Source organism: Stegostoma tigrinum, chromosome 30 (genome assembly GCF_030684315.1).
Source record: "Stegostoma tigrinum isolate sSteTig4 chromosome 30, sSteTig4.hap1, whole genome shotgun sequence".
Lineage (NCBI taxonomy): Eukaryota > Metazoa > Chordata > Chondrichthyes > Orectolobiformes > Stegostomatidae > Stegostoma > Stegostoma tigrinum.
The window spans coordinates 37172513-37187981 of record NC_081383.1 but is presented as its reverse complement, the minus strand read 5'-3'; the positions used below and the strand labels follow the sequence as shown (position 1 = coordinate 37187981).

General features: G+C 40.1%; 1 protein-coding gene and 1 long non-coding RNA gene across 9 annotated transcripts in view; one reads left to right on the top strand and one right to left on the bottom strand.

Annotated features, from left to right (window-relative positions):
• LOC125466013 (E3 SUMO-protein ligase PIAS4-like) overlaps nt 1–15469 on the top strand; it is a 118223-nt gene that overhangs the window by 35593 nt on the left and 67161 nt on the right. For all 8 annotated transcript variants that reach the window (XR_009442789.1, XM_048560096.2, XM_048560095.2 and 5 more), the window contains one exon: nt 1112–1636. Coding sequence is in view for 7 of the 8 variants with exons in the window: in XM_048560096.2 (XP_048416053.1) it covers nt 1112–1636 (525 nt within the window). In the remaining variant the exon portion in view is untranslated. The remainder of the gene's footprint in view (nt 1–1111; nt 1637–15469) is intronic.
• The window catches only part of LOC132206060 (uncharacterized), a 41677-nt gene that overhangs the window by 16358 nt on the left and 9850 nt on the right, over nt 1–15469 (bottom strand). The gene's annotated exons all lie outside the window — the stretch shown is intronic.

Sequence of the window (15469 nt, the reverse complement as noted above, 5' to 3'; positions counted from 1 at the left end):
ATGGGGCAATATCCTTTCATTAATGCAGCTGGAATCAATCACTTGATTATCCTCAGGGATCCTCTTATCAAACTGTCTTAGATGGTTGCTTGTAGAGTCCCATGCTGACCTTGGACTAGTTGCCTTCAAAAGGTACCATTATGTTTCACTTAGATGTTGAAGCAGACTGTTTATTTCTATTTATCCCTTGTCAGCCATTTTGTGTCTTTCAAAAATGGGCTGCTCTTACAATCATATTAAATTAATTAATTTAATATTAAAAAAATGTTCCAAGGCATTCTATAGCTGTAAAGGCCAGAAGGGAAAATTTAGGATAATTAAATGACTTATCACAAATAAATTCCATTTATTTTTTGTTGTAATAGATACATGCATTTACATTACAAACAATGATATTGTTCATAATTAGGTAGTTAGCTATTCTTCTAATAGTAGCGTTTGTTTGTCTTTCAGTTGATATATTTACAATAATTGAATTCTAAAAGCAGTTTCAATTAGCATTGCAAGAATCTGTAAAACAAAACTTCAGATCTCTGGAACTAATACACATCAGCTTTATTTGTTTAATAAGTGTGGCCAAATTAACATAGATTAACATCTGCTTGGTGTGAAAATGTGTATCATGTGACTAGCCAATTCTCTACATGAACTAAGGTTACTAATCCATCTTTGGTGGAATACAAATCATTGATGTACTACAGATAACAATACATTTCGTCACATTAGTTCTTTGAATTTTGTTGAAGAAATGTTATCTTATTTCGAACTTTGCTTTCTTGCTTCCATTGAACTATAGGCCAAAGCATTACCTTTAGGACTTGCATTGTTCTTACTGCATTCCTTGTCTTCTTTCCAATGTGCCTACATCTCTATTGCCATTTGCTGTAATGTCTTGTACTGGATCTGCATCCACTTTAGCTTACTCATTCCCTTCGCTTTAATGTATGCTTTTGCCTAAAATGTGAATATTTGTTATGCTACTGTATTTAATTGAGTTTTTTCAACATGTTTTTGTGTCATTATTTTCCCTTGGAATTTAAGTTTCAGCTGTAGTTGGTGTCCTATATGATAGTCACTGTTCAATGTTCCTAACTTCTTTTCTACCAAACAGTTCTTTTCCAGAATGGATGCACCAATGTCTTCTGATCATGAAATCCACTCTGGGCTGGAAGAACATGTTGAAGTTGAAGTGTCTGTTTTCCAGATAGAGAGGGAGGAGCCTGAAGATGCAATCATACGAATTAGACTGGGTAATCGATTACGGCAACGAAGGCGACGGCAACGTCTTCGTGCTGCTAGAGCTGGCGCTGAGAGAGCACAGCCACTACGAGTAGCATGTCCATTACAGACTATTGAGAGTGAAACTGAGCAACCAGAAAATCATACAGAGATCTCACAGTTAATTCAAGAAGAACAACAGGAAAATCTTCCTAATGGTCACATTGCAGAATCTTCTGCAGTTGAGGATCCTGATGAACAACTCGCAAGAAATAGAGAAGCTGCTAAATTAAACGAGTTTGAGCGAATCCTAAGACGTAGAGAGACTATAAGATTAAGCCAACAAAGACGAAGAGAGCGTCTTCGTAACATGAGTCGAAGTCTTGAGGAATCTCCTGATCCACTTGCAAGGTGTCGAGTGAGTGAATGATTGTGTGAACATCAATATGAAAACCTTAAACTTTTAAAGGTCTTCATTATTCATGTGTACTGCTGTGGGAGATCAAAATGTGTGTATAAAATCTGTAATACAGTTAGAATCTTTCCACAGTGTGAACAACTTCAGGCTATTTTTGACTTTGGCCAGTAAGTTAAACCAGAGAATACTAATTCAGCCGTGCAGTATACATCTCTCAATTTTCAAAACCAGAACTAATTATGAGCAGCTGTATCACTACTGTCTATTTTATACTATCACTCAAAATTAGCCCCTTAAGTTTCTGGCCAGTTTTATGATGCACTTTTTCTGTCACCTTTTTCTTATTATAAATTAATGTCAGTATTTATTATTGGCTTGCTTTGCAATCTCATTGTTCAAACAGCACAATCTGGTTGTGCAGGACACCTACCAGATTCCAGTTCTTTCAAAATGCTTTTAACTATTTTAGTCAATTTATACTCCTGGAAATAAGGATTCAGAAATGTTAAAACTCATTACGTATTTCATTATAACATGATTAAATTTATTGATGTGTGTTGTAATGACCTCATTAAAGATTTTACTTAAACATCCCAAACGATCCTCCAGAGCTCAAAACTTGAAACTTAAAGGCCATGAAATTTAGTTATCCAAATATTTGGGTACAGGGGCCTTAATTAGTGGCCTATCTGGCCTGTTGAATTCAAGGTTGGCTCCTTTATCCAGTACATTTGCATGATTATAGTGTGACAACAAGTGGCTCCCGAGCAGCACCATACTCCATTTTTGTATTTTTGCTCTTGTGCACACTGTAGAGTCAGCTAGCATTGTACATGCTCCTCGCAGCTTTCCTTTTCAAAGGTAGCAATGCACTGCAAACTTCTTGACAACTGTTTTTAGGTATTCAGTGACAAACTGCTACACCAGGGAAACGAGAGCTTCCATCACTCTGGATGTACTGAGCTGAATTTCCCCAATAATTTATTTTTGCCCACTGGAACCATGTTTGGATCATGAACTTGATTGTAACAGGACTGCCAGAAGGCATCTAAGAAGATACCAGTGGAATTGTTGGCTAGTTAGGGGCAGTGAGAGGGTTGAAGAGGTGGGGAAAAATGTGCACTGAATGTACATTCAGTGGGCATGATCACAAAGCATTTCAGTAGCCATTGCTATGTCTGCAGCGAGAGTGCTGCTAAGGTGAATGGAACAGCAGAGAGAGGACAAAACAGAGGGCAATTCGTCTGAAGGAGCCTGCTGATGCTTCTTCGCCGAGACATCAGGCAGTTGGTAGCCTCACACTTGCTGATTTGCACTGCTAACACTCAGAATGCTTGAACTTCTATGGCACATTGACTACCTACATTTGCCACCTCTTGCGTGTGAAAGAGCAGCTGACACAGCATCGGTCCCATGTGATGCCGACGAAGATAACACAGATTCCAGTGAACCTGGTAAAATTATATTGTCCCTGGAAAATTGTAGATAATTAGTTTAGTTCCCTCCCCTGCCAACTAGTTTCTGTCAGAACAGGAGAAAGTTACATACAGCAGGTAAAAGAGGCAAATGAATAACAGAACACCACAATGAATTTATCACCTCAACATCCTCAGGACTGTCAGCACCAGTGTTGTATAGCTAGTAGTATTAGGTATTACCAAGGTCATCGTTGATAACAGTATGACAGCGTCTTATACCTCACCCACAAAGATGCAACAAAATGGAAGCTGCAGATGGAATGACTGTAGGCCTTGTCCTTTCTTCCCGAAGCTCTTCCTTTACATTGGCCCTACCCTTTCCAGAAGCTTTTGTGTTTTCAGATAGTCAGTGATTGCTGTCTGCTTAATCTCTGCAGCCTCAGGTGGTAAGGTAAGAAGTGGGAGTTCTGAGGTCACCACTCAGATACTGGCACTAGAATATTCAAGGCTAGTTTTGAGTCAGGACCAACATGTGGTGAATCATGGGCATGTGTGTTGCAGTCACACCACAAGGAAAAGATCACATTGTATGCAAACCCCTTCAGGGATCAGATCACTGATCAGTTCTCTGCTGGAGATTTTGTTGAAGATCTTGTTAGAGCAGACTACAGGAAAACACTAATACACAACAATTGAGTTTTTATTGTATTGATAGGGATGCCAGATAAGCTATAGTCACTGGCTAGAACTACAGAAGCATTCTGACTGCATCATGGCCTAAAGTATTGCACGAAGCCTGCACCCACCTTTTCTACAGTGAAAGTGGTTGACACTCCATATTGACACTGCTAGTTAGAGCCAGGATGAGAGCATATGTTGGTCACTATATCAATTTCCATTTTACTGAAGAGAACTCTCAAAAAATCAGCGTTGCAGTGAAAATTCAGAAGCCATGAGATCTATGTGGATCTGTGTTCAATAGGACATGCAAGATTTCAGAGTAGTCCAGCAATTTGTGCGCCAGCAGATTACAAGAATTGCTGAGGTGTTTCCCCCAGGAGAGTGGCAACAGCACTATGAAGGACAATCCTACTGCCCTCTTGGAGGATAATGGGTAGTGCTTCCACCACAGCTACTCTCCAGGTGCCCCTGTTGTTACTTCTTGGCAGACTAGCAAGACTGCAGCCACCCATTCTAATGTGTCTAAAGCAAGGCTTCAGAGTCTTCTGCGGTGTCTGGTGAATCCTCAATTCCAATGTTGTGGAGGAGGCAACATACTATCATTTATATGGACATTCTGTGAATTATGTGCTGCAGATTCTTTCCTTTTCTCTCTTCCAGATAACCCTAGTCTGTTTTGGAAGCCTGATGATGTTGGGAACTGCTGACTATCAACAATGCCAATTTATGTTTTAAATGTATCAAAAGCCCAAGATATTTCAGAAGCTTTATAGAAGTTACTAACCACATAAGGAGCTATTAGGTCAGATGACTAAAAGCTTAGTCAAAGAGTTCAGGTTTAAAAGTGACAAAGCAGAAAAATGAGGTAGAAGTGAGAAGGCACTTACAGAGGTCAGGATCAAGCAGCTGAACGCACAGCCATCAATACTAGAGGAATTGAAAACAAGATGCCTAACAGGCCAGAAATTAGAGGAAGTATATATTACAGAGGCGTGTAGGCCCAGGGGAGATAGGAAGGAGCCAGGCCATTGAAAATTGAAGATGCAAATTTTAAAATTGGGGCATTGTATGATGGAGACACACTGTAATTCAAAGAGTATAGGGAAGATGGGTAAATGGCAACTGGTATAAACTAGGACATAGGCAGCAGTGCTTTGGATGGCTTTGGTAGAAGGTTGAAGGCTGACCAGGAGTGCATTAAAATTATCTGGAAATAACAAAAGCACAGATGTGGGCTTCTAAAATTGTGTCCTGAAACAGCAATAAAGATACACAAAATTATGGAAGTAGAAATAGATGGTCAGTGGTTGAAAGTTCATCCCAGTATCAAATATGAGACCCAAGTTGTGAACAGTCTGATTGAATCTCAGACAACAACCAGGATGAAGGTTGGAAATGGTCAGAAAAGCGCACAATTTGCAGTGGGCCCAAGTATCTTTCCAAGATTTAATTGGAGAAAAGTTCTGCTCATGCACTCAAAAATGTCAGGTAAGCAGTGAGTGATAAAGAGGGACAGCGATGTGTCGTCAGCATATGTATGGAAATTAATGTTGTGTTTTTGAAAGACATTACTGAGGGGCAGCACGTAGCTGAGAAATAAGAAAGGGCACAAAGATAACGGCTTGGAGATACTAGATGTTGCCGTGTAGGAGTAAGAAGAGAAGCCTTTGATGGTGATTCTCTGACTACTATTGCATAGATAAGAATGGGACCTGACAAGTGCTGTCCCAACAAACTGGATGACAATGAATGCATTGGAGGGGGGTGATGTGATCAGTTGTGTCAAAGGCTGCTTACAGGTCTGGAAGGAAAGGGGGTGAGCTTGCTTTTGTTACAGTCACGTTGGATGTTATTTGTGATTTTGACTAAGAACAATTTTGATATTGTGGGAGAGGTGGTTTGATGGGATTCAAACATGGCATTTTAGGAAATAGAGACATGGATTTGTGAGAAGAATAAAGGCACTTTGGATGGTATTATTCACTGAGATGGATCTCTTGGTGTGAATGTACACACCTGTAGCCCTTGTAGTTGGATTATCACATCCGTACAATTGATGACATCCAACACCATCAAGAAGCGCCTGCAGATAGCTGCCATGATGGCTGCGGATTCAGTATTACAGGATTTTACAGCAATCCAACTACCTGCCTTACATTGGATTGTTGTGCTGCCACTTCAAGAGAATTTGTTCAAACCTCTCAGGATGACAATAATTATCTTCTCACCCATGGCACTCTGTCAGTGTCTTTGTTGTTGTCCGTCACTTAACCATCTTAGACTGTTGCCAGTCATACAGAGATGGTGCGGTTCAAAGCAAGGCCTTCTAACCTAAAGCTGCTTGAGATGATCCTCAGGGCCATCTGCATGCTGTCCAATTAAAAGTCAGTAACCTCCTAACTGGCTAACATGGCAAGAGAGTTCTCCAACAGGCAGATGACACATGGAAGACAGCCATGACAAGGATGTACAATGGTGATTTGTTGATGTTTGATAAATTAAAACATGACTAATACAATTTGTTTTGGAAATGCTGGAATGGTCTCTAACAATCAGAAGGCAAGTTGTTGGGCTGTTAAAAAATGGTGATTTGGGTAGCTTCTATAGTATCATGGGTAGTCCAGCAGAAAGAGGCACTGCTTTTTGTGTCCTCCTCTTTCTCTACTGGTTGCCTGATATTTGGCAGAAAGGGCTGTAGCCTCAAAATGGTGAGATTGTACAACGTGCAGGAGATCTTGTAAAATAACACTTGCCATGTGCTCTGCCAAATAGTGCAGGACTCTTTCAGACTGATCACAGAGTCGTAGAGGTCTACAGTACAAGCAAATCCCCTTTGACCCATCAAGTCTGCACCATTCAAAGACAAGCACCGAACTCTTCTAATTCCCATTTTCCAGCACTTGCCCACCTTTTATGCCTTTGCATTGCAATTGCACATCTAGGTACTTTTTGAATGTTATGAGGGTTTCTGCCTCTACCGTCATTACATGAAGTGAGTTCCATATTCCCACCACCCTCTGGGTGAAAAATGGACTTCCTCACACCCCCTTTAAACTTTCTGCCCCTTACCTCAAATCTATGCCCCGTGGTCATTGATCCCTTCACCGAGTGGAAAAATTCCTTCCTGTGTATCCTATCTATATCGCAAATAATTTTATACAATTCAGTTATGTCCCCGCTCAGTATCCTCTGCTCCAGAGAAAACAACCCTAGTCTGTCCAATCTGTCTTCACAACTAAAAACTCTCCAGACATAGTAGGAACTGCAGATGCTGGAGAATCTGAGATAACAAGGTGTAGAGCTGGATGAACACAGCATCAGAAGAAGGGTCTAGACCCGAAATGTCAGCTTTCCTGCTCCTCTGTGATGATGCTTGGCCTGCTGTGTTCATCCAGCTCTATATCTTGTTGTCTCTTAAACTCTCCAACCCAGGTAACATTTCCAGAACTGCACATAATATTCCAATGATGTCTTACCCAGCATTTTTATACAGTTCCAGCAAAACCTCCCTGCTCTTAATTTCTATACCTCAGCTAAAGACAACGATCCCACATACCTTCTTATCCAGTTTATCTACTTTAAGGGACCGATGGACATGCACACCAAGGTTCACTACTTCCCAGGGCCTAATCGTTCATCATGTATTCCCTTCCCTGGTTTGTCCTACTCAAGTGCAAGTGCAATACCTCACGCTTATCCAAACTGAATTCCATTTGGCACTGATCAGCTCATCTATATTCTCCAGTAACCTAAGGCTACCCTCCTCACTATTCATCACTCACCAATATTTGTATTGATCACAAAATCAACCCTCCTAAATTAAAGTCTAAATAATTTATGTGTGCTATAAACATCAAGGTCCCTGACACTGATTCCTGAAAATCTACTGGACACAGACCTCTAGTCATAAAAATACTCATCAGTCACCCTCTGCTTCCTGCCACTCAGCCAATTCTGGATTAAATTAGCCAAATTTTCTTGGATCCCATGGGGTTTTATTTTCACTTTCAGTTTTCTTATGGAACTTTATCAAAAGCCTTGTTGAAATCCTAGTAGACTACATTAAATGCATTGCCCTCATCTGTATACCTGGTCACCTCTTTGAAAAATTCAAAGAAGTTGGTCAGACTTGACTTCTCCTTAACAACATCATGTTGACTGTTCTAGATTAATCCCTGCCTCTCCAAGTGCAGATTAATTCTGTCCATCAGACTTACTTCCGATTGTTTGCTCAACATCGAGGTTAAACAAGTGAGCTGTTACTGCCTGATTTATACCTTTCTTCTTGAGGGGGAAGTCCAGAAGAGCCACCTCTTGTACCATGGAACTACTTGAGATGCACTCCCCAGTGAAGCCCTCCTGTCATCAGTATTGAGCAAGCAAGGGAGTCTGCTACTCTGCCTGTTCTTTTTTGACTGTCTAATGGCTACCAATTCTGTCTATCCATGTATACTCCTGAACTGTGGAATAGCCACACTTATTAAATATGCTGTTCATTTTTTGTGGCTTCTGCCACATGAATTCATTGCCAGCTACTGCTCAAGTTCCAAAGCCTGGAGCTCAAGCTGCTCAACTAAAGGCACTTCCTGCACATGTGGTATTCCAGGGATATGTTTTGGACTTTTTAAATTTGCATTCCTTTATTTAATTGGTCAATTTTGCTACTGCTAAAAAACCTTATGAAAATTAGTATCTTACAAATGAACCTTGTGTCCTCATCAATCCTATTAAAACTTAATACATTGCTAGTTGTAATAAGCCTTCCATACAAACAATGGATGAGAATGATTACTCACTTGTTCCTCATTGGTATAATTTGTTACTTTCATTAGTTTCAATCTGCTAGCTGTTGAGACTCAGTCCCTAAATACTCATTAACCAATCAACATACAAGATTCCTGTAACGGTACTTCTCAATTTCTGTTTCCAAAGACAGCTTTGACACTTCACAGGCAGCACCGGAGCTACAGAATAGCCCTGTGCTTTCCAAACTCTCACCGTTCTACTTTAATGAACTCTCACCACTTATTGCAAAGTTTTATATAACCATTGCGCTCTATTATGACCATTGTAAGTGCAATCTCCAGCCAATGTGGCGCATTTGCCCACGCAGTTTCCATTTTAAAAAATAGGCAGAGTTTATAAAGAAATATTTACAACTAAGACAGAAGGTAATTAAATTGCAAAGTAGACCAATTGCGCTGGTCAAATCATATCCCAGCTAGCTTCACTAGATGATCTTTGTGTTGTTACAAATATGCAATGCCTTGAAAGATTGACAGATTGTAAACATTTCCATTGTAAAATAATGCAGTAGTTACACAGCAGTGGCAAGCATAATAAATATGTATAAAATTTACATTGGACATGTACTGGAAATATGTTAAAATAAGGATTGAATGTATCAGTTTAAAATGGAAGGTTAACTATCTTTGTGTGCTTATGTCCAATTATTTCCAGTCTTCTTTTCCAATTTCACTTGAACATCTTTTTTAACTCCCCATTTATAAAGCTACTGGAGACACCTAGAGGGAGAAGTTGTTTGTTAAACTGCTAGAAGCATGTTACGCATAGACTATCTATTCCCCAGGAGCAGACAGCACCACAGATTATCTGGAAGGAAAGGCATAATGAAGTACATTTGTTATTCTGTGCACTGCATGTAATCACATTCTTTGAGATCCTTGATCGATAACATGAAAGGGCTCATTAAGTTAACTGCATAGCCGTTGCAGCTTCACTAATGATATTGATGGTAACTTCCAAGCAGTCACAATCCAGGAAGCTGCTTGCCCTGAGAAAATTCACACAAATGCATAGCACCATTCAAAGCTGCGCTCTGAATCTCTTACTCCCACCTCCCTTACCGTATGCTTAAAATAAAATGCTTGCTCCATTTTGTGACCGCACTGCACATGTTCAAGTGCTCCATCATATTCTAGGTAACTCATGGGAACTTAAGCTCCATTATGGAAAGTATCTTAAAGCCATGGAGTATGAGGGATGATATCACAGTTGGAAACTATTGTAATATAGAGACAATTGAGATATTCAGATCAATTCCACTGAAACAGAGTACGTTAAAAGGATTTTCTTTACTATATTTTAAAAATACATATAATAGATGTTAATAGAATGAATAGCAAAAGATTTATTTTGGCTGGGAGGCCACCCATTTGAAATTGTTGCCAAGCAAGGGCTTACGTTATAAGCAATATCTGTGTGTGAAAGGTTTTTGATACGTGCAATGCTTCGCCACAAGAGATGGTTGATAAAGGGCTCGGGCATTAGAAAGGAAAATGGGAATTGTATTTAGTTTTGGGCTGCTGTAGCAAAGGCCATAAAAATGGGAAAAGACAGACTTCCATTTATAGAGAACCTTTCATGGCCTCAGGATATCTCAAAGTGCATTACAGCTAAAGATTTTTTTTAAACAAACTGTTCTAGGAAACCATGAGCCAATTTTACCTAGCAAGATCCTGCAACAGTAATGTAGCAATCATCAGCTAATTTTAGTGATATTAACTGAAGAATAAATACTACCAACAAATGTAACTAAAACTTGAAAACAGGATCTGAGTTATAACTACTCCAGTTCCAACCCATTACAGCTTTTAAACCTGTGACATTTACAATATGTAATTTGACAAAAAAAATTGGTTAATTGTCAAATAATGCGCAGATCACATGTGATGGCTGCTTGAGAAGCATTTCAAGTTTAAATCATGTATTAAAAAAAAACTTAGAAAGATACTATTCCTCAGCCTGATAAGCTCCCTGCAGTTTATAAACAATGTTATATAAAAGTGGAATTGAAACCTTATTCAAAGTGTATTATCTAGTTTGTATTCAGATCACTTTCAAAAATACATTGTAGACAGGTCTTTGTTAAATATACAATGGACTTTTTAAAAGTTCTTCCAGAAAACCTTATTTTAAGTCTCTCAAATTTCATCAGTGGACAAAAAGTAATGGTAAAATACCTACTTCATTAGTTCATTTTAGAAGGTTGTTTTAAAAAATTCTTTCATAGTTTGTGGGCATGGATAGCCAGACCAGTATTTATTGCCCATCTTTAATTGCCCTTTAGAAGGTGGTGGTGAGCTGCATTCCTGAAGCACTTCAGTCTTTTTTGTGTTGATACACCTATTTTAGAAACATAGAAAATAGGTGCAGTAGTAGGTGATTCGGCTCTTCGAGCCCGCACCATCATTCAATATGATCATGGCTGATCATGCAATTTCAGTACATCCCACGCCAGCCTTCTGTCCATACCTTTTGATCCCTTTAGCAACAAGAGCCATGTCCAGCTCCCTCTTGAATATATCTAACAAACTGGCCTGAACAGCTTTATGTGGTAAAGAAATCCACAGGTTCACCACTCAGTGAAGAAATTCTTCCTCATCTCAGTCCTGAATGGCTTTGCCCCTTATCTTATGCTGTGACCTTTACTACCATGCTGTTTGACTTTCAAAAGTTTGACTCAGTGACACTGTAGGAACTTTGATATATTTCCAATGCAGTTTGGGGAGTGGCTTGGAGGCAAACATGCAGGTGGTATTGTTCCCATGTATCTGCTTCTGTTGTTCTTAGATGGTTGGGGTTGTGTGTTTGAAAGATGCTGTCTAAGGTGTTTCAGTGAATTTCTGCAGTAAACCTTGCAGACCAGTACACACTACTGCCAATGCATCCTCTGAGCTGCACAGCTGCTAGAAACCTCATGTGCGTACGTGGGCACACACACACACACACACACACACAAACGCACACAGTCATACAAAGGCATGACTTCCAATTTCAGAAGTCATTCCATTGCAAAGATCTCAGGGTTCTACTAAGGAAAATTAGAGAGAACATTGACTGCTGCTAATAAGCATTGGTAGTGGAAGGAGTGAATTTGTAGATGTGATGTCAAGCAGGCTCTTTTTTGGGACAAAAGAGTGTCAAACATCTTAAGTGGTTTTGGAGTTGCATCAGCCAAATACAACCTTAGTGTCCAAGGGCTGTCACTCTTACCTGATGTCTGGAATGCAGTTCTCTTGTCCATATTTGAGCCAAGCCTACACAATAAGCTATGTGGCCTGCTCAGTTTGGGGTCTGAACAGAGCAACAGTGAATGGGTTATTGCTGTGCAAATTCTTATTGATAACTCTGTTCATGAGTCCTTCGATTCCTGTACTGATAATCTAGAGATTGATGAAGCAGTAATTGGTTGGGTTGGATTCGTCCTATTTTTTGTGACAGGACATAATTGGACAGTTTTCCACATCATCAGATAGATGCCAGCGTTGTAGCTGTTCTGGAACAGCTTGGTTAGGGGCCTAAAGTTCTGGAGCACATGTCTTCAGTACTTTGCAGTATTCAGTGCCTTTAACCGTTCTGATATCTCATGGAGTAAATCGAATTGGCTAAACACTGGCATCTGTAATGCTGGGGATACCCAGATTAGGCCGCAACACATCTGACCAAACATGGGAGGACCACAGAATTTGCATCTGATCTGCTATTGTAGAATCACTTAGCCCTGTCTGTTAATTGTTACTGTTTGGCACACAAGTAATCATATTTATTGGCATCACCATGTTGATATCTCATTGGTGTGAATCCTGGCTTTCCCTGCTATACTCTTTGTTGGACCAAAGGTGAAGGTAATGGTAGAATGGGCATATGCCATAAAGTTGCAGAATGTGTTTGAGTGCATTCAGCTGCTGTTGATGGCCCACACTGCCTCATGAGTACCAGGCTTGAGTTGAATCAAAGTAGTTAGTATGGTGATAGTGCCACACAATATGATGGACAGTGTGGAGATGAAACTTTGTCTCTGCAAGGTCAGTGCATTGGTGACTCCAACCAATATTGTCATGGACAGATGTATTTGCAACAGGGACGTTGGTGAGGATGTGATCAAATATGCTTTTTCCTCATTAGTTCTCTCACCATCTGCCACAGGCAGTCTAGCAGCTATATCCTTCAGGATTTGACTAGCTTAGTCTATAGCGGCACTGCTGAACCACTCTTGGTGATGTGGTCTCCAGAGTACATTCTACATCCTTGCCACCCTCAGTAGTTCCTCCAAGCAGTGTTCAACATGGATGAATTGGGCTGGGAGATGAAGTGTAGGACTGAGAAACAAACATATTGTAATCAGAGGTTCCTTGCCCATATTTGATCTCATACTCAAGCTGTCATGGGATCCAGAGTCAATGTTAAGGACTTCCACCAGTTCCCTCACAAATATCTTCCACTGTATCACAATTTCTGCTGAGTTTGTCCTGCATATGGTCGTGTTACAGTTGTATAAGACTTTGGTTCAGCCACATTTAGAGTACTGCGTACAGTTCTGGTCGCCACATTACCAAAAGGATGTGGATGCTTTGGAGAGGAGGTTCACCAGAACGTTGCCTGGTATGGAGGGCACTAGCTATGAAGAAAGGTTGAGTAGATTAGGATTATTTTCATTAGAAAGACGGAGATTGAGGGGGTCCTGATTGAGGTCTACAAAATCATGAGGGGTATAGATGAGGTGGACAGCAAGAAGCTTTTTCCCCCCAGAGTGGGGGACTCAATTACTAGGGATCATGAGTTCAAAGTGAAAGGAGGAAAGTTTATGGGAGATATGCGTGGAAAGTTCTTTACGCAGAGGATGGTGGGTGCCTGGAATGCGTTGCCAGTGGAGATGGTAGATGCAGCCACGATAGTGTCTTTTAAGATGTATCTGGACAGGTACATGGATGGGCAGGGAGTAAAGGGATACAGACCCTTCGAAAATAGATGTGATAATGGGAACTGCAGATGCTGGAGAATCCAAGATAACAAAGTGTAGAGCTGGATGAACACAGCAGGCCAAGCAGCATCTCAGGAGCACAAAAGCTGACGTTTCAGGCCTAGACCCTTCATCAGAGAGCTCTGATGAAGGGTCTAGGCCCGAAACGTCAGCTTTTGTGCTCCCGAGATGCTGCTTGGCCTGTTGTGTTCATCCAGCTCTACACTTTGTTACCTTAGAAAATAGACAACAGGTTTAGATAGAGGATCTCGATTGACGCAGGCTTGGAGGGCCGAAGGACCTGTATCTGTAATTTTCATCTACTCAGGGATGGTGATGGTGGTGACTGGGATATTGTCTAAAAGGTATGATTCTGTGAGCATGACTGTCAGGATGTTGCTTGACAGGTCTGAGACCACTGTCCTAATTTCTGCACATGTGCTTGGATGTTGATGCGAACAACTTTGGAGGGTTGACAGATTTGAGCTTACCAATGCTTAGGTTGCTGAAAAGTGATCCATCTGATTTTACTCGTTTTAGTTTAGACTTTCTAATGTTCGAAACAACTAAATAGCTTACTAGGACATTTGAGAGGGCATTTAAGATTCAACCACATTGTAACCCTGAAGTTACCTGAAGGATAGCAGTTTTCCTTCCCTAAAGGGCTTTACTGAACATGATTGGTTTTTAAACAAGAAATTATAATTATATTTTTAATTCCATACTTTTTTGAATTCAAATGCCATTCTACCGTAGTGGGATTCAAACCCAGGTCCCTGAATGTTATTTGGGTCTCTGTATTAATAGTCTGGTGACAAATGCCACTACTGCCTATCACAAACTGTTGCTGCTCATTCGGAATTGATTGATTTCAAAGGTCATTAAAAGATTTTAATATAAGTTTGCAGGCAACTTTACTTGGTTTTGATTTGTTTATGCCTTTTAAAATTATGAATTGCGATTTTACTTTGAATTTTAAATATTTTGCAGACGCCATCCATTTAAGTCAAATATTGATATGTTTACTGTAAAATCATAAGGTATACAAGGAACACAAAGTGCATGCAATACTTAGACTTTTAACATATGATAGGTACATGTGGCACCATTTTACAATCCCAGCAACACTGAGTTGTGCTAATCAACAACATGGTTGCACTTGTAGATGAAGCACAATGTATTGGCTTCAACCAATTTTGAATTAGATGTTTTGCCATCTACAACAATGTCTTGTATCTCAAGGATGAAAGTGAGTTGCAAAGGCAAAGAAAGCATTGCCAACAGTGGTGGAGAGATTAAAATTGGGGATGCTCAAGAGGCTAGAATTAGATGGTCACAGATATCTTGGAGAGTTGCGTGCGATTACCCAGATAGCAGAGAGCAAGGCCATGAAGAGATTTGAAAACAAGGATTAGAATATTCAAACTAAGAGAGTGTTTGGCAGCAAGTGTAGGTCAGTGAGCACAAGGATCACTGTTGACAGAAAGTTGGTGCAAGTTAGGGTGCAGGCAGTCGAGTTTTGGATGATCAAATTCACAGCAAAAATGTGCGAGAACATCCAAGAAGGTGATGGAATTAAAACTGGAGATAACAAAGGCAAGAATGAGGGTTTCTTACAGCAGATGAGTTTTGATAGGGATACGGTCAGGCTATATTGTGGAGGTGAGAATGGGTAGTCTCAGCAGTAGTGCAAATATTTGGTTGGAAGCTCAACTCGGCATCCAATATAACACGAAGGTTGAGAGCTGTGGGGTTTAGTCTGAGTTGCCATGGAGAAAGATTGAATCAGTAGCTAAGGAATGTAATTTGCAGCACAGATCAAAAATAATGGCTTATAGATAAAATAAAAGTTTAACCTATAGCATATTTGGGGAAAGATCATTAAAAGCTGCTTGTGTCAGATTTTAAGGCTGGGAGTTTCCTCAAAGAAAACAATGCAATGGGGACAGAAAGATGCCTAAATGATTATGG